This window comes from Misgurnus anguillicaudatus, chromosome 25 (assembly GCF_027580225.2).
Source record: "Misgurnus anguillicaudatus chromosome 25, ASM2758022v2, whole genome shotgun sequence".
Taxonomy (NCBI): domain Eukaryota; kingdom Metazoa; phylum Chordata; class Actinopteri; order Cypriniformes; family Cobitidae; genus Misgurnus; species Misgurnus anguillicaudatus.
The window spans coordinates 14,304,919-14,326,096 of NC_073361.2; the positions used below are offsets into that span (position 1 = coordinate 14,304,919).

The following is a 21,178-nucleotide window of genomic DNA, read 5'->3' on the forward strand; positions in this document are numbered from 1 at the left end:
TCTCTTCCAGAGAGCACAAACCAAGGCTCATTTTTGCTGGCAGTAAGTGAATTATAATGTTTGAATTTATGGTATTATGACACCCGCCAAACGCGGGTAAGATTTCGGCCGTAAGGCGGGTTGTAGTTTTCTTAAAAGTTATGCGAAATGATAAACAATAGGGCTTATTCGATCTACGTCATCAATGTTCGCGGCGGCCATATTGTTGACATAAAACTGTCAGTCTGTCAATTGACAAGCGAGGCAGCGTGGGTATTATGCATGGTATTATCGGTGTAATTTTTTTAAAACCGCGCGATGGTGTGTGGTGTAATACACGGATGTTCTAACAACAGCAAAAAGAACCCCGGAATTCCTTTTTATGCGATACCGACTGTCAGAAAACATGAAAGGAGACAGAGGAGTTGAACCAGCGAAGGAGAGACTCCCAACAGCAAAGTCTGTCCCCATCATTTTACCACAGGTAACGTTAGGGATATATGCTCACAGCAAAGTCCCATAATTTGATCACATATGGTTAGCTGTAAGCAGTGGCTGAAACTGCTCTTTCAAATAAGATGCCATAAATTGAGACAGTTATTAAATTAGTATTAATAACTATATGAACATAATAGATCTGGCATTAATACTACTGTAGGTAGGGAATTAGTTCACATAGTTTTGAAAATCGTTTTATATTAAACAGAATAGCGGAGCTCACACCAAAACTATAACGATACAGATACAATAAACGACATCATTGGGATCACTTTCTGAGCGATTTTCCCACCTGATGAAGGATAAACCATTGATAGCATTAAAATCTATTTGAACTTCAAGTGCACGGCCACTTAAAGGTGCAATTTGTAAGATATTTGCAGTAAAATATACAAAAACCACTAGGCCACTGTCATATATTTTGTCCAGCTGATTACTATCAATATCTGTAATGTTTTCAACTACTTGTAAATCGTGAGAAAATTTCCATTCAAAACATTGACACGGGGCAGTGCAGCCTCCTGTCAGTGACGTTAATATCCATGTGACCCTTTGTCACCGCCTTTACTGACGTAACCCACACGACAACAATGGTCGATTTCGAAAAAATAAAATGGCGGCCAAGGAAGCGACTGGAGCACAAATTTAGTGTAAATAAACGTATATTTTCACTTTTTACACATTTTAATTGCATTTCTAGCGAGAAATTAGTATTGTAGTTTTCAAATATGTGATTAGTTATCACAAAGGCGCTCTCTGTTCATATTTCAAACACGCTGCCTTTGAAGTGCGTCGGAAAGCCTTTATCTGAGCGGCCTTCAGGCCTCCGAGTCCGAAGTCATGTCCTCATGAGGCAGCGAGGCAACAAGTCCTCACAGTCCTCACAGTCTTGAGGTTTCAGACGCAGCCATTGTCGTGGACAAATGCGGAACTATGCGATAGCGGCTGTCGGGCTACGCGCTTGCTTATGGACTTATGGATAACTCTTTACCGTCTGCCGCTGGTTGTGTCAGCTCCTGTAAGCGTACAGGCCAACCAAACGACCCAAGAAGAGTTTGGAACAAAACGAGGGAGGATCAATTTGGTGTTGCATTATCTGGATGGAGAGAGCTTCATGACAACATTTAACTAGACCGAGATTCTGATCCTGCTTGTGTTTTATGCGATGGGTGAGTTGTTTTGATTCGTAACCCTTCAAAAAACGTATGCTATTATATTGATCACAACATTAGTGTGTAGATTGTAATCAGCGCGTCTTCCCACGGACGATATGCACATCAAAGGTATTGTACAGCAATATAAATGGTCATTTTAAGACACTTCACATAAGATTTGTACTGTCAATACATTATGTGAAAAATCATTGTAGATTGTAAGTTGAAAACTTAATTCTGTGCTGTGTTTACCATCGAATTTGGACTAATATAATATCTATGACTGAAAATTTAGTTTTGAACATCACACATATAAACTTACATAATGAAATAAACTATGTCATCAAACGCAACATTTATAAGACTTGATTACCTTATCCATCAACGTGATTTCTCGTTCTCGTCTGATTCATGGCCATCAGCGGTTGAGTTAAAGACTACAAATCCCATAAATCCACGCTGCTTCAGAGCGTCAGTAAACAACATCATTGTTGTTGTTTGATCTGGCGCCATCTATCGGCGCAAACTGCATCTTTAAAATGACAGTGAAGCTCATTGCTGAGCTCTATAACATTAGATTACCTGCAGTTGCTGTGAAAATTGACTACGCAATGCTTTTTAATTTATCACATTAACTAACTGTTATGCCAAAAGGTAAGAGATTACACAAACTATTAGATTCACTGTTTAGAGTTACTCGAAACGCAGCGTGTTGAGGACATCTGCAAAAGTTTTTATTACAAGCAATATTAAAGGCAAGTGATTTGCGCGAGTGCCGTGAGCGAATTAGCATAAACGTATTGTTTGGTGATGTGGACGATGATATAGTTATCGTTATAGTTATCGTTATAATGTGAACGGCGCTTCAGTGCTTGTGTGATGAATGCGGATACTGTATGAACGATATAGTTATAAATATCCGGATAAGTTACGGCTGGCAATAAGGACGGATCTTTACTTAAGGCTATTGGGTCTATTTGAATATTGTTCCACAATAATCAAGCTCATCTTCTCTTAATACAGACGAGATTAAACCATTAGGCTACTGCTCCCCTCGACTCAAATCTACGTACGGCTAGGGGCAGGACAGATGTCATGTCAACAAGATGGCCGCGGCTAGCGACTTCCGGTGTTTGCGAATAAGCCCTATACGCAATGCGACACTGGGAAACTACAACTCCCATGAGCATTCTGCACCCTGAGCAACGCACAGAGATCTGTTGAGAGACGAGCACGCGATCAGCGGGGCGTTGTGGACCAAAGCGTTACCTTCCAGAGAGCGCGCGAGAGCTGATGGATTTGCGAATGCACACGAGGACGCAGTCTGAGCGCATACACACTTCGGGAAAGATAAAACAATTGCATGGAAGTGATTGAAGAGATATAAATTGCGTGCACACTCTCAGTGCAAGAGCGAAGAGAAATTCAGCGCATACCTGAATGCACACGAAATCAAAAGAAATCCGCCATCGAGAGGTTCGCGCATCATTTTAATGTAACAATAATGCCCTCCCGACATTTGTCATTAAAAGTCTTAAATCACTTTTATCAGAAACCATTTAGCTTATAAAATACATCTGCATGACAGTAAAATTATATCTTGACAGTATTTACTGCTGTTGTTAATAAATATTTAAAGTGGTTATCGATGGGTTTTGTGTTTATCTTTTCAGTTTAGAATTAGTGTTTCTTCTACTTTTAATATATTCATTCAAAGTTAATCTATTTATGCCTTAATTACTAGCATGTTTTCCATGCACCTTATATGATCTATACTGATATACCAGCTAATAAATGTTGTCTTAATTCGGGTAGTCAGACTGCATTTGAAATTCAGTCTGCATCTAATTTAGCAAGTAAATTTGCTCGAATTAAAGTCATTTTAGGATGCCAAAGTCAAATTTAATCATATAAAATTTAACTTTGGCTAGTACCTTTGAAAAACAACTAGCCACTTTGGCTGGTGAGCAAAAAAGTAAATGTCAAGCCCTGATTATGACATTTGTTAAAGAGTTCCACTTTTATACTTTAGCCACAGGCTCACGTAAGATATTTTTCATATCATACAGTGTTTCCCACACATAAGTTAGACTAATTCTAGTTAGACAGATTCAACACCAGCCTCCACATATTGCGTTTCGTTATTTATTTATTTTTTTACTTTAAAACACGCAGTGTATTCGTTCAGCTGCATTTACTGCTCTCTCTCTCTCTCTCTCTCTCTCTCTCTCACACACACACACACACACACACACACACACAATTAAAAAGAGATAATCCGTGGAGATACGTGGCGCTGCGCTGCGTGAGACAAACACGCAATATGGCCAAAGTCACCTCAAATATATCCGCTATTCAATTTAAATATTTAACAATTTCCTACCTATCCCTTGCTGCCACTGTAAAAAAAATAAAAAATAAAATAAAATAAATTCCCTACCGACCCACAGGGCCGGATTAACATAAGGGCTAGGTGGGGCTGAAGCCCCAGGGCCCGCGGGATTAGGGGGCCCGTGATTGGCTGGAGGAAATGAGATTGTCAAATCATAGGTGGTTGATTTGTGTATAATAAAATAACAAGACGTTATTGGAAAATGTGACTTGAATGATATAATTCACCGCCCAATCAAATTAACTCTACAATTTGCGCCATGACGTTGGGAAACGCCTCTTTTCGTTATGCTTTCATGAACATTGTAGCGCTATAAAACTCTCGCTGGAGCAATAGTTACGCCCCTCTCTTGCAGACAGACCCATCTCCGCTGGAGTTCAAAAATGATGAAAAAAGTGATAGTGGTTCACAAAAAAAAAGGAAAAACAAGCTTCACCCCCCTGCCTCGTCCCCGATCCGCGTGTTTTATAAACTATATAATAGACTGCTGTGTTTTTTTTTTTTCACAAAACAATATACATTAGATATTATTTGATAGACTAGGATGTTTAAAATCTCTAGTGTAATGGACAGGACACATTAAAGGATCAAAGGTCTACTTATCTCCACATATATCATAAATATAAATTAGCATTATAACTTTTGAAGAGAAAATATAGGTGACAGGCATGGTTACGTTATAGGCTACATTTCCTACTATTTATATATTTGCATAGACGAGAGTATTTATATAACGGCAATGAAGCTCATATGGCAAGAAATATTCTCAAATAATTAAAATAACAGCATAATGACATGAATAAACAGACAAGGAAGCAAGATTGACATGCAAATTGTATTATTATTACCGGAAAAACAGCATTATTACTGAAATAAACTCTAAATACGCCAAACACGCTGTTATAACTGCAACAAGTCTACATAAGCTCAATAACAATTGAAAAAAAATCATTATTATTTCCCAAAACGTTGTATGACAAACATTATATTTAAAGCAAATGTATTCTTACAATCATTCAAGATCAACACATTATTCCATATTACTAAGCACGTTCGTCTCGCCTCGCTCTGTAATAATAGCGCTGATTGACAGGTGCGCTTCCCCGTCTATCAAACAGATAATTTTGTATAGTTCTCTTTAGAAAAATAAACCATAATTTTAACGGTTGACAAAGCGGTTTTTGTCAGATTGATTATGATTTGTATTACCTTAGTTTAACTAAAATGTCCATGGTTATGGATATTGTTATAAGACAATATAAATTTGGTTACTGTTGTTTTACAAATAAAAACTAAAAGACTATGTTAGTATAATTAAACAATGGTAAAATTAATAGCATACTTTATGTATATGCAATGTATATAAACACGGTAGAATATTTAACAAGATGTTATACATATAATTTTTTTAACTCGTGGTAAGTGTTTTGCCTTAATTGCTTCATACTGGGATTAAACAAATAAGATTACAGAAAAACTACTGAAAAACTTTATTTACATCCATTTAGACCCAAATTACTGCATTTTTGTGTAAATCCGTGTTCATTCTGACCACAAAACATGCGCTATCACTTTAAATCAGCGCGTGCAGCTTGCGTGCCATACAGCAAAAATAGACTCGCTGCCGAAACGATCGCAGCACTGCTGCACCGCACCGCATCTGCAACGGATAGGACGGACCGCATACGTATGCTGTGTGAAAGCTCTAACCTGTTAACATGGCTACGTAAAAAATTACGCACCGCAAACGCACTGCATACGGAGTATGTGTGAAACAGGCGTAAAGCTCTGCAATGCTTGAGAGGTAGTGTAGCCAAAATCACCTTGTATATCAGCTCTTCAATAAACTCTTCTAAAATAACAATCATAGCATTTATGTAATTGTAAATGGAGTGTAAATGTAGGCTATTAATAACCCTCATGCTATCAACATGAGGGTGATGTTTTTGAACTAAACCTAAATAATTCATGGTTAAGTACTTATTGAGGAAGTATGACTGAAGTAGGAGTAATGTTTTTGCTGATTTTTGGCAACCTTTATGTTTTTGAGTTCATATCTGGAGTAAATGCACTACATAGAGTACAAATGTTTTATCAATAAAATGTTCCCAAAATCTGTGCAGTTGAGGGTTACTGTGTTAAATAGCCTGAACTCTTTAGTGTGCAAAAATAATAATAATAAATAATGATAAAGAAAAACATTAATTAAATACATTGATTAATAACAATAAAAAATATATGTAGGCTATTGCGGTAGAAGACTGGCTTGGCAATCAGATGAAGGGGGGCCTTTGGTGTTTGCTATAGCCCCAGGGCCCAAAGTCCTCTTAATCCGGGCCTGCCGACCCATGACCTAAACTGACAACCAACCAGAACCAAACTTATTTTTTTATGCCTTGTTTGAGTTTTTTAAAAATAGTTCACCCCAAAATTAAAGAAATTATCATAACTCACTTACGCCTGTGTCGTTCCAAACCTGTAAGTCCTGTGATTGTCTTCAGAACACATTTTTAGATATTTCTGAAGAAAACGGTAGGATTGTAATTGTACCATAGATTGCTATTCGACCGACACTATTCAACCCCAGAAAAGAATGAAAGACTTCACCAGAAATGTCCATGTGCCATTAGTGGTTCAATCAGAATATTATCAAGTGTTGAGAACACTTTTGTGCGCAAAGAAAACAAAAAACAACTTTATTCAACAATTTTGGTCGTTTAAGTGCGCATTTACGAGCAGACTATACTGCGCATGTGCCGTGACCTGCACTTTAAACAATTTTTTGCTGCCTTCAATTTTTAAGTTTAATCAACTTGAATTTACAAGTCAATTTATTTTATTTGTATTTATTTTGACTAGAGATGAGTTGTTATAACTTATAAAATATAGTTGAAATTAGTCAACTTCATTTTATATGTTGTAACAACTCATCTCTAGTCAAGACCTTGAAGCTTAATATTAGCAAAAACTAGGCACTGACTCTGACTGAAACCTAAGCACTTGATGTTTCACACATCAAGCTTTGTAACTAAAATGAGAGGAATTTAAACAGGTGGAATCTTTGATACAGCATTTTATTCTGAGTTCATATTTGATTGATTTGATTGCATTCAGACATTATTTTTTTAAATGACTCGGCAATGCCTCCATTTACTGAGGACATAGAGGTGCATTTATATTAAAAAAGACAATATAATAGTTGCCAGGTTAATGAATCTGTGCTTAGTTTTAGCAGTGTATCTAACTCCGTTCATATTTATGTATGGTTTATTTCCGCCCATAGTAAGCTCTTTGAGCATCATATATCATTCTGAATGGTTTTTGCATCTCTTTTTCTTCCAGTTTCCCATGTACATAGATATTGATGGTGGAGCCTGAAATGGCGGGATCAGAGATTGCAGAAATAATCGCATGGACATTTTTTGTCTGAAACGGCTTTGCCAGAGTTTTTAAGGTATTGGCGTTAGAATTAATTATTTCGATATTATTCTTATCCTGAAACCACTTTTTGACAGATGCCACAGAAACCTTGTTTTGTTCCCCATATGGCTCTTTAAACCTGTCAGTATTTAGGAACTCCTTCAATGCTGAAAGATATGGGTCTTCATACTTCAAAGACGTGAATGTATAGCACAACACTCCAAGATAATTAGAATTACTAAGGACGCTGTTTAGTCTGGCTGATTCTACAATTGGAATCCCTTCCATTGACTTGGTAACAGAACTCAAGATTTGAAGTTCAGACTTTGCATCAGTTAACCACTGGTTAAGCATGTCAAAATCAAATGGCGAGCTTTGGTGGATCTTCAGGATGTCTTCCAGAGACTTCTCCTCCATCTCTCCTGCTCGAATAGCAGGCAAGACCCTGCCGACCGCTTTCAGTAGCATTTCCTTGTAAATCCTAAACGAGTCATGAAATGAGCGTAGCCTCTCTTTAATGTCTGTGAAACTGTTTACTAGTGTGTTTCCTGACAGGTCATTGTATGTCCTCTCTGCCTCTCTCAGCTGCTCCATTATATCTTCAATTTTGAAAGCCAGATTTGGACTGATTTCTCTCTCTACCCGAGCTGCTGTTGCGTTCAAAAGATGAAGAGGATGCAGCCAGACTTTTATTGGAACTGCATTCTCTGGATGATTCTTCAGCAAAGTAGGAAGCTCTTTGTACACTTCCAGGGCCTCCATGTATGTGGTGGGGTTCTCCTCAAGGGGGACGTCACCATGAAATGTGCAGGTGATCTTCCTAGCCCTTATCCTTTCAGAAAGGCTCATTTTCAAGCCTATGCTTCCCTCAGCAGATAATTTAGGGATATTATTGACAGCGGCATTCAGTTCTGCCTCAATCGTCTGCTTGTCTTCATGTTCTGAAAATGTCCGATCAAACACCATGAATGCCTGAGCTCCATACAGCACAGCCGTGACCACATGAGTTGCTGACTTTTGGTTAAACAACTCAGGGTAGGTGATCTTGCCCAGATGGCTCATAGTTAGCTGTTCATATCTTGTAGTTTCGCTGTAATACATTGTAACTCTGGACTGTTGGTTTGAGGATTTGGTGTCACGCAGGTACTTGGCAGATCCTCCCACCTCCACCAGCCCCCCCAAGAAACTGGTCTTTAGGGAAGCACTTACATCCAGAAGACTGGACTTGCTAGAGACAGTGTCAGAGCTACTAAACTTCGTAAATGTATTGGCCCGTGGATGGGTCTGCAAGTTTTCCTGCAGTGATTTCTTGTCCCACAAAGTAACACCTGAAACGAGAAGTGTCGTTAACAGCTACTGTGTGTATGAAGAAGTGAAGTAAACATGCAGGTTTTTAGTGATTAAACATGTTTTGAAAAGTGTAGTGAAGACATTTGTTAAGGTTGGTGCAGCACCTGAAATGAAGGAATCTCTGCGCAAGTCGTACAGCATACCAGGAAAGAGAGGTCTTCCTAGGGCTGCTATTTCCTTTTGCTCTGTTGACACGTCTGTTGAAAATAACAACGAGAAAAGATAACATTTATTACCTGATAAAAAGTGCATCAAGATGAACTGTAATGTTGGCTTGAGAAAGTCTTGAAAGGCCAGAAAGTTTGAGGACATAACTTGGAAGTTTGAACAGACAGACAGATTAACATAGATTAGCATTATTTTCCATGTTTTTGTATAAATTAGCACAATGCTAATATGTTAAAGTATGTTGCTAGCATATTTCTTGCATGATTTAACACTTTGTTAAATGTTTTTTAATGTAAATTAACAAAATGTTATACTATAAGAGTTATTGTACAAAAGTTTTGAACCCCCTAATGAAATTATTTGGGATCTTTTGTAGATTTAATTGTCTGGTTTACAAAAAATGTAAGTCACATCAGTTAGAAAAGATATAACATACTGAGTCAGATCACCCTGAAGGACCCAATTCTCTTTGTTTCATTAAAGCTCTAGGACAGGGGTAGGCAAGTTCCAACACATTCTCAAGGCAAGGCGTGTTATAGTAACAAAAATTAGTAACGTGTTTGATGACACGAATTTCTGCTGTTTTTCGTGTCTTTGGAGATGAATGTCTTTTTCGTCCTTTCCAGCATGAATTTCTATCAATGGCTGTTTGTGTCTGTGGCACGACTTTCTTTATCGTGTCATTTTATATTTCTTTTCTCATCGTTCTTTCCTATTTTTAAATAATTGTCGCTTGAGGTTAGGTTAGATTTGGGGTTTGCTTTAGAATGTAATTTTATGCATTGGTTTTTACATGTTTTTCATTTGCTTTTAAAACTATTCTTGCCTGGAGTTGGGGTAAGAGTTGGGGTTTGGGTTAGGAATTCGCAGAAAGTGATTCTAACCCAAACCCCAAGTGACAATGGTCAAAAAATAAAAAACAAAGAGAAAACAAAATATAAAAAAATGACAAGATAAAGAAAGTCGTGCCACAGACACGAACAGCCATTGATAGAAATTTATACTGGGAAAGACGAAAAAGACATTCATCTCCAGAGACACGAAAAACAGCAGAAATTCGTGTCATCAAACATGAATAAATTAATCACAATTTTCGTTACTATAACACGACTTGCCTTGAGACTGGGTTGCAAGTTCGGTGCTTGAGAGCCACTCGCTGTGTCTGAAATTGCATAATGTGGCAGTACGTACTGAGGGGGTCCTAACGCTACAGTATTGTTCAAAATAATAGCAGTACAATGTGACTAACCAGAATAATCAAGGTTTTTAGTATATTTTTTATTGCTACGTGGCAAACAAGTTCCCAGTAGGTTCAGTAGATTCTCAGAAAACAAACAAGACCCAGCACCCACGACATAAACGCCCCCAAGGCTGTGCAACTGGGCAATTAGTTGAAAGGGGTGTGTTCAAAAAAATAGCAGTGTCTACCTTTGACTGTACAAACTCAAAACTATTTTGTACAAACATTTTTTTTTCTGGGATTGAGCAATCCTGTGAATCACTAAACTAATATTTAGTTGTATGACCACAGTTTTTTAAAACTGCTTGACATCTGTGTGGCATGGAGTCAACCAACTTGTGGCACCTCTCAGCTGTTATTCCACTCCATGATTCTTTAACAACATTCCACAATTCATTCACATTTCTTGGTTTTACAGCATTTTTGATATCACCCCACAAGTTCTCAATTGGATTAAGGTCTGGAGATTGGGCTGGCCACTCCATCACATTAATTTTTTTTGGTTTGGAACCAAGACTTTGCCCGTTTACTAGTGTGTTTTGAGTCATTGTCTTGTTGAAACAACCATTTCAAGGGCATGTCCTCTTCAGCATAGGGCAACATGACCTCTTCAAGTATTTTAACATATGCAAACTGATCCATGATCCCTGGTATGCGATAAATAGGCCCAACACCATAGTCGGAGAAACATGCCCATATCATGATGCTTGCACCTCCATGCTTCACTGTCTTCACTGTTTACTGTGGCTTGAATTCAGAGTTTGGGGGTCGTCTCACAAACTGCCTGTGGCCCTTGGACCCAAAAAGAACAATTTTACTCTCATCAGTCCAAAAAATGTTCCTCCATTTCTCTTTAGGCCAGTTGATATGTTCTTTGGCAAATTGTAACCTCTGTTGCACATGCCTTTTTTTAACAGAGGGACTTTGCGGGGGATTCTTGAAAATAGATTAGCTTCACACATATGTCTTCTAACTGTCACAGTACTTACAGGTAACTCCTGACTGTCTTTGATCATCCTGGAGGTGATCATTGGCTGAGCCTTTGCCATTCTGGTTATTCTTCTATCCATTTTGATTGTTGTCTTCATTTTTCTTCCACGTCTCTCTGGTTTTTCTATCCATTTTAAGGCATTGGAGATCATTTTAGCTGAACAGCCTATCATTTTTTGCACCTCTTTATAGGTTTTCCCCTCTCCAATCAACTTTTTAATCAAAGTACGCTGTTCTTCTGAACTTCTGAACAATGTCTTGAACGACCCATTTTCCTCAGCTTTCAAATGCATGTTCAACAAGTGTTGGCTTCATCCTTAAATAGGGGCCACCTGATTCACACCTGTTTCTTCACAAAATTGATGACCTCAGTGATTGAATGCCACACTGCTATTTTTTTGAACACTCCCCTTTCAACTAATTCAACGAATTGCCCATTTGCACAGTCTTAAGAGCGTGTATATCATGAATGCTGGGTCTCATTTGTTTACTGAAAATCTACTGAACCTACTGGTAACTTGTTTGCCACGTAGCAATAAAAAAATATACTAAAAACCTTGATTATTCTGGTTAGTCACATTGTACTGCTATTATTTTGAACAAGACTGTATGTGTACTGTACCCGAGTACAATTAAGCATACCTGGGAACGCATCATAAAGTGTAGTGTGAATGCAGACCAGTGGGGGAGTGAGAGGGGAGACAATTGCACTTGAGTGTGGGTCAGTATGGTTAAAGTCGCAATGAAATTGAAATGAAAAATTATATATATTTTTTTTTAATATTGTGGTATTATTAACAAATTACTTATCTGTGAGCTTCATTATTTAAAAAAAATTGTGTGTGCTTATAATCTTGAATGAAAAATGCAAATCTCCTCCCCTCCTCAAAACGATCTCTCTTCACTTCCGGTCATAAGTATGGCAGGTGGGCTGGGTCCGGGAGAATTTCGCAGCGATTAGCAACACCACCCAACTTCAAACGATCCAATCAGATCTCGATGGACAAATTCAAATCCAGCCCTGCCTCCATTTCATTTCAAAAGCCAGTTTCACTCGGATATACGTTTCCACGGGGAAAATAAGACAATCACTACTTCAGTTTCATGGCGACTTTAAGTATAATGTGAGTTTGCCCTGATTTAAATTAAGTACACTCTAAGTTCTGCTGGGTTATTTTTAACCCAATGCTGGGTAAATATTGGACAAAACACATGTTGGATTATTAAATAAACCTATGGTTGTTATTAATTGCTAGTTGGTCAGACACAGTGTTAACTCAGGGCTATGTTTATGCAACTGGCCACTGAACAACCTAACCAGTGTCTTCAGTAAGATTACAAGTGAGTTTTTTTAAGATTGAAGCAGAACTCTGCAGGACAGTGGACCTCCGCAACCGAATTGCCAACCCCTGTTCTAGGACTATAATAGTCAGGATGTCATTCTTTAAAGGTTGATGATTGACTTTACTGGAGGGCGGGACTAGGGTGGCCATACTGACCGTTGTGATCTCCCAATTCATATCAATACCAGTGATTATATATATTTGGCACTAAACGGCACGTTCACATGTTGTAACACTACTCACACTTTACCTCTGGGTGCTCTTACAGTTTCTTCATTCAGAGTTCCAATCTCATCGGGCTTGGGTTGTAACATAGCCTTGAAGAAATTGTTCATTAAATCTTTTTTTAATAAGAAAAAAACAAACATGCTCTTAATGTACTAATGTACTAATTGATCATATAGCAGCATGCCAAATCATGCTAGAAACGTGTTTAAAAAAAGAAGAAACATACTTCCACAGATGAAAAACATCTTATTACAATTTTGTATTTTGTCTTTGGTAGTGTATTTACCTTTGCATTTATTACAGAAAGAGTCACCAGCCAAAGATACGCAAATATGTAGATGCAGTACAGCTGCTTCAGGTTCAGTGCCACCATCTTAGAAAATGTAACGCGGAGACCTATTGGAAATAAAGTCAATGGAGATGCCGCCTCAGTGCACTGAAATAACTTCTTTTGGGGGGAAAAGAATCAATTTATTTAAGCTACATTTAAACAAAAAATATTAGTAACATAAAGTAAAATATAAAACTTTTCTTTAAATGTAGCTTAAATAAATTGATTGCAACCACTTACCTTAAAAAAATTTATTAAATTCAATGAATCATTTTTTTCAGTGTATAATATAACTTTCTCTATGCTAAACTTTGACCAATTTATCATATCAAATGCATTGTATAGAAAAAATATTCTGAAGTTTCAATGAAAGATCATAAGAACTGTGAAATGTAAGGTCAATTCTAGTTTTGCATGACCCTAGCCTGCACGCCATAAGCTACACATTAATTTTAATTTATGTAATTTTTAAGAAACCAAAATACATTCTTTCCTTTAGTTCCTTTGCACTCAAGTAATGTTTTTATTTATTTAGCCTATTTTAATTAAAACATGTCTGTAATTCCCCTTTGAACACATTTAAACAAATTTACATTTTATCTGAATTCTCTAAATAGTCTGCTTGAGCTCCAAACAGCACTTTCACACTTACATACCCTTTCATATTGTTTAGAAATATTTATTACCTGGCGTCTCTGTGCGTCCTCTATACGTTATGAGACCTTCTGGTAATGTCTTTAAATGTCTGAAGCGGTTTCTATAGTCATATTTATTCAGTCATATTTATACAGGAAAACTAAACCTTTGCCCTAATGGACCCAGACTTTACATATGTATCTATACATACATGGGTACACACATATACAGTGCATATAGAAGTCCCCCCCCCCTCCTGTTAACCCTTATGGGTTGTTGAGGCCATTTTTTTTTTTTCTTAATTTGGCCACAACTTTCTCTGTGTTTTAGCAAATGGATTGATTTTTTGTGACAAATATTTGTATTGATATATATTTTGAGAAAATGCTTTGAAGCTTTTAAAAAACAGCAACTTTACTACTCTTTCAGGTTGTTTGTGGCCAAAAAGCCACTAAATTAAACGGCTTTTTTTCATAAATCTGTTAATCGCCCTCAGTAAAAACTACCAAATTTTAATTTTGGGGGAGGGAACTTATATTGAAAAAAATTATGTTGAGACACCCAACCAATTTGTTTAAGAGTTAGAAGGCTTTTGCAAGGAAAATGGCAAAATATTACAAAGTCAATATCAAGTGCCTAACACATAATTTAGATTGAATGCTGTGATAAAAGTTTTAGTTTAGGGGTGTGCATACTTATGCAACCTGTTTATTGTACAATTTTTCACCACAAAATTATTCTTATTGTTATTCACTTTAATAAATAGGTTGGAATTTTGGAATAAAGGTGGAACAGGTTCCGACATGATTCATCTTGGTTTCATTTTTTAAATCACAAAAACTGCAATTTTAACAGGTGTGTGTAGACTTTTTGAATCAACTGTAGGCATTATATTACGTTATATTGTAAGGTACAAATCACATGATATTACCGTGTATTGCATTTTTTTCAACAGGTGAGCTTAGATATATTATAAATGTCAAAAAATAATATGCATTAATATCATGGATTATCATTACTAGGAAAAAGTAGTTATGCGTCTATGATTGTAAACAGACTATTGCACAACTGCACTTGCCTTACACATTTCCAGCTTACAGTAAACTGCACTTTGTACTTATTTACCAGTCAGATAGTTGCTGTTTCACCGCAGTTTTGCACTCCTGCCACTGTGCAGATCAGCATTTTCAACAGTTTATACTGCTGTTGCTGTTTGCATTTAATTTTCCTATGCATACTGTTTTTTTAAAAATACTTACACATGTTCAAAGTCACTTAAATCCCCTTTCTTTCACATTCTGATGTCTTCTCCATGCAGTTGTAGATTCCTAAATGCATTTGGTTGTTGCTTTTAGAAATTTGTGTTAACAAGCATTTGAACAGGTGTACCTAATAAAGTGGTATAATATATTTTCAGACTAAATTGTGATTGTGGTCTTGTCTTACTTGCATTAATTGCTGCCTTCGTTTAGTGATAAGCTAATTCAAGGTCAGACTTCATTTAAAACATGACATGTGCAGCATTTCATTTACATAACTTTTAACACTGTTCTGTTGCTGTCTAACAAGCACTGATATTTATTTTATGTAATGCTATGTGAATGAGCTACTGTAGACTACACTCAATACCCAAATATTCATTCATTGTTTTACTTTGACACCACTAAACCACTAACATTACATCACTGTGTAGTACATTAATTTTAATTATAGCCCTTCTTGTTTTAGAAATTGTTAGAAAGAATGCATGTCTATAGAGACCAAAATGAAACCCAACTACAATATACATAAGTGTACAGTATGTAAGCTTTCAGTATTGCCATATATTATGAATAATCGTTTAAAGGTAAAATTTGTAAGATATTTGCAGTAAAATATCCAAAAACCACTAGTACGGGGTTATATATTTTGTCCAGCTGATTACTAACAATATCTATAATGTTTTCAACTACTTGTAAATTATGAGAAAATTGCCATTCTAAACAGTGACACGGGGCAGTGAAGTCGCCTGTAAATGACGTTACCTTTTGTTACCGCCTTTATTGACGTAAAAACCACATAACAACAGTGTCGTGGACAAATGCGGAAGTAATAGCGTCCCATAATGACAATATGAAAGAAGTTTGTTTGAAATCTTTGCAAATGTATTTATAAGCACATTCATTATTAATAAATATTAATATTTTGTCAGTATATAATACAAATATTAAATGATCAGTAAATAATACTGTTTTCGAGTTTTCAATAAGTGAGCTTTCTGTCAAAGAACTGGGTTCAAACTACAGACATTTCATTATACTTTATCATGTTACCTACACTCTTAATACGTTGAGTTCTTTCAACCCATGGTTGGGTAACAACTTCCCAGCACAGGTTTATTTACAGTTTATCCCAATGTGTGTTCTGTCTAATATTTACGCAGCCTTGGGTTAAAAACAACCTAACATATTTTGGAGCGTATTAAAACCCAAAGGAAAATGTGTTTATTATTCCCAGGAGAAAAATAAATGTACAGTGTAAGTAAATATAATTTGTTTATTTTGATGTTAATATACTTCTCACAGTCATATGGAGTTTTTTGAAAACATTAAAAAGCTGAATACATCAATACACCTGTATTCACGGACACAGAAGAATGCATGCAGTGCCTACATTTATTGAACTCATTAGCCATACTGACAGACTTATGTAATGAATGGAGTTTAGAGGTCTGTGTGATTTCTAATGACTTTTTGTCAAGCAGAGCACAGCAGTCAAGAAAACATTTATATGTGTTCCAGATGACAGCAAGTGTAAAGAAAGAAATAAAGGAAATAAAAGACACTATGTGTACATTATTTTATAAATGGCATGCATTTATTTTCATGCCAAAGGGTAACAATCCATAGTAAGGATCCAAATCACTGCGCAAGAAATACTGTGTGTGTGCGTGCGTGCGTGCATGTCCTCGTGTTGTTTAGTACTTCTAGTGTGACTTTTTATATGTTTATGTGTTTCCATTGTTCAGTTGGTAAAATGTTGCATTAGTAGTGCAAAGGTCATGCGTCCAATTTGCCTGAAGCACACATACTGCTAAAATGTGTATTTTGGAGATAAAAGTGTCTGGCAAATGTATACAGTAAATGTTGCATGGTTCCATAAATACAATTTAACAGTCACATACACTTGTCTACTGACTAACAGACTACAAAAAGTCAGACAAGAAAGACATGCGGAAGTAATGGAAGTAGCGATTGGACCCCACCCACCTGCCATACCCCGTGACCTAAAGTAAAAAGAGATCGTTACAAGGGGGAGATTTGCGTTTTTTATTTAGGATAATGAGGGCACATAAATTATTAAAATATAATTAGGCTCATTTGTAAAAAAAAAAATACCACAATACCAAAAAATACCACTGTGACTTATCCAGTAAATAGAGGATGTATGCATACCCTATACTACGGTATGGTGATGCATACATTATGTTTTTGAGGTGGTGTTATACCAATCCAGTCTCAAGGCAAGTCGTGATATAGTAACAAAAATTTTGATTAATTTATTCGTGTTTGATGACACGAATTTCCGCTGTTTTTCATGTCTCTGGAGACAAATGTCTTTTTCGTCCTTCCCAGCACGAATTTCTATCAATGGCTGTTCGTGTCTGTGGCACGACTATCTTTATCGTGTCATTTTATATTTTGTTTTCTCATCGTTCTTTTCTATTTTTTGACCATTGTTGCTTGGGGTTTGGGTTAGAATCACTTTCTGTGACTTCCTAACCCAAACCCCAACTCTAACCCCAACTCCAGGCGAGAATAGTTTTAAAAGCGGACAAAAAACATGTAGAAAAAAGCATAAAATAACGTCCTAACGCAAACCCGGAATCTAACCCTAATCCCAAGCGACAATGATGAGAAAACAAAATATAAAATGACACGATAAAAAAGTCGTGCCACAGACACGAACAGCCATTGATAGAAATTCGTGCTGGGAAGGACGAAAAAGATATTCGTCTCCAGAGACACGAAAAACAGCGGAAATTCGTGTCATCAAACACGAATAAATTAATCAAAATTTTTGTTACTATAACACGACTTGCCTTTAGACTGTGTTGGTTATACAGTGCAGTGAGGTTGGAATGTTGTTCTGAGGTTTTTGGACATATTGTCACAGGCAATTTATACAACATAGTTGTGAGTCATGTTTGTACCACATATGCCCATTGTTTGTTCTGTGTGAGTGTTTCTTTGTGTGTCTTTATATGCCCGTGGCTGTTTAGGGTTCAGACATTATGTCCTGGATTCTCTGGCAGGTTTATTCACTGTTTAACCGGTGCGAATGGGTGCGCGTGCGTTTGTGTGCATGCACACTACTGACCTGACCACTGACCCTGACTACTTAAATAGTGCTGCTATTTATTTGGGCTGAAATGTAGGAGGGCTTCCACATAGTGAAGACTACCAATACTTTAAGAAATGGTAAAAATATAAAGGAATAAAAATGAATTGAAATAAAAATAAATATGTGAATTTGTAAGCATTATATTATGAAATTTGATAAAATATAAATAAATTATTATAAGTACATGTGTGACCCTGCCTGTAAAAACCCAGTCATTATTAATATAACATACTATAATGTAGATATCTTTAATTTTGACTAAGTAAGATCATGCCAAAGATTGAAATCAATGACTGAAATCAAACTTAGTTTAATGCTCCTCATCTCATAATTAATCTCAAAAACCTTAGCCTGGTATTCACAGACAGGGTCACAAATATGTTATGCATGTTATGCATTAAAACTATTTTGCAATGTTACATTACTTCTTCTCGAGTCACTGTTGATACAGTACTGTTTGTACATTAATTTATTAACATTACGTAATGCCTTTCTCATAAAATATCCCTTAAAACAGTGATTTTCACCGTGTTTTCAAGATTTAGGAACTTCTGAAGACAAATAATGTTGTTCATTTAACTTTCTGTTTTTGTTTTCACTTTCTCAATGCAGACAGTGCCTACATTAATGCTATTTAAATATTAAGACTGTTCCTCTGGTTATTTGTGAACTTCATTTTGATGCCTGACTTTAGAAGGAAACACATAAAAGAGACCTTTATTGCTTAAATGAATATATGAACAGAAAAGCATTCTGGGATTGTTCTCGCTCTGCTATAGGCTGCTGCTTCATTATATCATGTTGTACATTATAATGTCATTTACTTCAGTAATAGTTGCTAGGGTGCTTTATAGAGCTCAACGTCTTCATCTTTATTCTGAAAGTGGGTCATGTATGATAATTGGTAAACCTCATTATGTCTACATATAATGGTTGTGCATAAATCACAATTGATACATTTTCTTGCCTTTCAAAGCAACATACTGCCCACAGCCTATTTTATGTCTGTAATATATACATATTTCTAAGTAAACAGGATATTAAAGGCTCATTTTCCAGCTCCCCTAGAGTTAAATATTTTATTTTTACAGTTTTGGAATCCATTCAGCCGATCTCTGGGTCTGGCGTTACCACTTTTAGCATAGCTTAGCACAATCCATTGAATCTGATTAGACCATTAGCATTGCACTAAACAATAACCAAAGACTTTTGATATTTTTCCTATTTAAAACTTGACTCTTCTGTAGTTCCATCGTGTACTAAGACCAATGAAAAAATTTAAGTTGTGATTTAGGCAGATATGGCTAGGAACTATACTCTCATTCTGGCGTAATAATCAAAGACTATGTTGCCGTAACATGGCTGCAGGAGGCGCAATGATATTACAAAGTGCCCGAAAATAGTCTCCTGCTATTGAAAGTTACTAAGGGGACTATTTTCGGCTGCTGCGTAATATCATTGCGCCTCCTGTTAACCCCCTTGGTTATTTTTGAGCGAGTTGCTAAATGGTCTAATCAGATTCAATGAATTATGCTAAGCTATGCTAAAATGGTACCGCCAGACCTGGAAATCGGCTGAATGGATTGCAAAATGGTAAAAATTGAATATTTACTCTAGGGAACTGGAAAATGAGCCTATTTTCCAAAAAGTGGAGTGTCCCTTTAAATGAGAAAAAACTGTAGGGCGTGGCCTTGATTTTATCCTTTAAGAATTGATTGTTTTTCAAACCAGTATGATTTGAGACTTCATAAAAAAATAAAGCAAAAACAATGTGCAGTAAATTAAAATATGGTCAATTTATTCTGAACAAGTATAATCAGGCTTAAAATTCACTACAGTTAAAGGGACATTTGAACTCTTTCTCCCCCAGAAATGCTCTGTAATGTTCAGAAAGAAAGCCTTTCATCTGGTCCTCCTGTGTTTCAATGCTAAAGCGCCCTGCTGCACTCTGTACCCCATTATCTCTCTCTTCCTCTGCTCGTGTTGCCCAATGGACGCAAGTTCTATTCATTAAAGCGTCAGAAAGTCAATTACTGTAATGGTCTCGATTGCAGAGGGAAGTGCAGGGTAGCTTGGCAAACTCACAGATGAGCGTTTTAATTCCCTGCACTGATTTTGTTCCAATCTTATTTAGACGAAGAGGAGGGGTTGAATGAGGTGTCTTCTCGAATATATATTAGTTTTGGGAAAACCATCAGTTTCTCTGCACACAGTCAGCCTGCAGTCAGAGTCTGAGTCGAGACTTTGTGGTACTTCCAAAATACAAGCCCATATTGGTTGCTAATGAGTGTGTATGCATATATTATTATAATATATATTATGTTTTAATTCGCATAAATTGTATAAAATCATACTTATTATATAATATATCCACGTTATGTCTGGCTCTCTCCTAGGGTTTTTTCCCTCCTAGGACTTTTCTCCTAGGAGTTTTTTAACCCCTGGGGAGTCTGCTGACATTGGCTTAACTTAGCACCCTTTTGTTACATTATTGCTACGCTCCTAGTACGGTTTAATCTTAGCCGCTGTATTCTGCTGCTTATGTTGTCCATCGATTTTTCTGTTTTCTTCTGCATCTATTAATGTAAAGCTGCTTTGAAACAATGAAACAGTTGTGAAAAGCGCTATATAAATAAAATGTTATTTAATTGGGTGTGAATGACGCTCTGCATATTTTACAGGACTTAAGATGTCTAGTACAAATCGTGTTCGATTAACATGTATTTCATGTTTCTGAATTAATGTATTTCAGAGGTGGCTTTATTTTTTGGCTCAAAACAACCATTACTACTAAACATCTACTAAACAACTACTCCATTATTGCGCCAATTATGCTTAATAAACTGATAACATGGGTTCATGTAAACACGTAAAACGGTTTTCCTTAAAGGCGGAGTCTACGATGTTTGAAAAACGCTTTGGAAAAGGAGACGGGCCGACTACCAAAACACACTTATAGCCAATCAGCAGTAAGGAGCATGTCTACTAACCGACATACTTGCCGGGTTGCGTATGTGTGGGGCGGGTCTATCAACTTAGTCTATTGGGGTAGGGGCGTGTTTGTTT

At 36.6% G+C, this 21,178-nt stretch overlaps 2 protein-coding genes across 3 annotated transcripts in view; one reads left to right on the forward strand and one right to left on the reverse strand.

Annotated features, from left to right (window-relative positions):
• myripb (myosin VIIA and Rab interacting protein b) overlaps positions 1–21,178 on the forward strand; it is a 146,199-nt gene that overhangs the window by 93,164 nt on the left and 31,857 nt on the right. The window lies entirely within an intron of this gene.
• Positions 7,081–13,919, reverse strand: LOC129425634 (cytolytic toxin-alpha-like). The gene is made up of 5 exons (XM_073864000.1): positions 13,780–13,919; positions 13,049–13,158; positions 12,785–12,851; positions 8,898–8,990; positions 7,081–8,771 (listed from the first exon to the last, which is right to left on the reverse strand). Exons 2-5 carry the CDS (start codon positions 13,133–13,135, stop codon positions 7,291–7,293), a joined length of 1,728 nt encoding a protein of 575 aa, XP_073720101.1. The 5' UTR covers positions 13,136–13,158; positions 13,780–13,919; the 3' UTR covers positions 7,081–7,290.

Coding starts and splice junctions, on each gene's coding strand:
- LOC129425634 (XM_073864000.1), bottom strand. CDS start 13,135: ATGGTGGCACTGAACCTGAAGCAGCTGTACTGCATCTACATATTTGCG. Junction 12,852..13,048: donor TTTCTGTAATAAATGCAAAG/GTAAATACACTA, acceptor AATTTCTTCAAG/GCTATGTTACAACCCAAGCC. Junction 8,772..8,897: donor CAGAGATTCCTTCATTTCAG/GTGCTGCACCAA, acceptor TTCTCGTTTCAG/GTGTTACTTTGTGGGACAAG.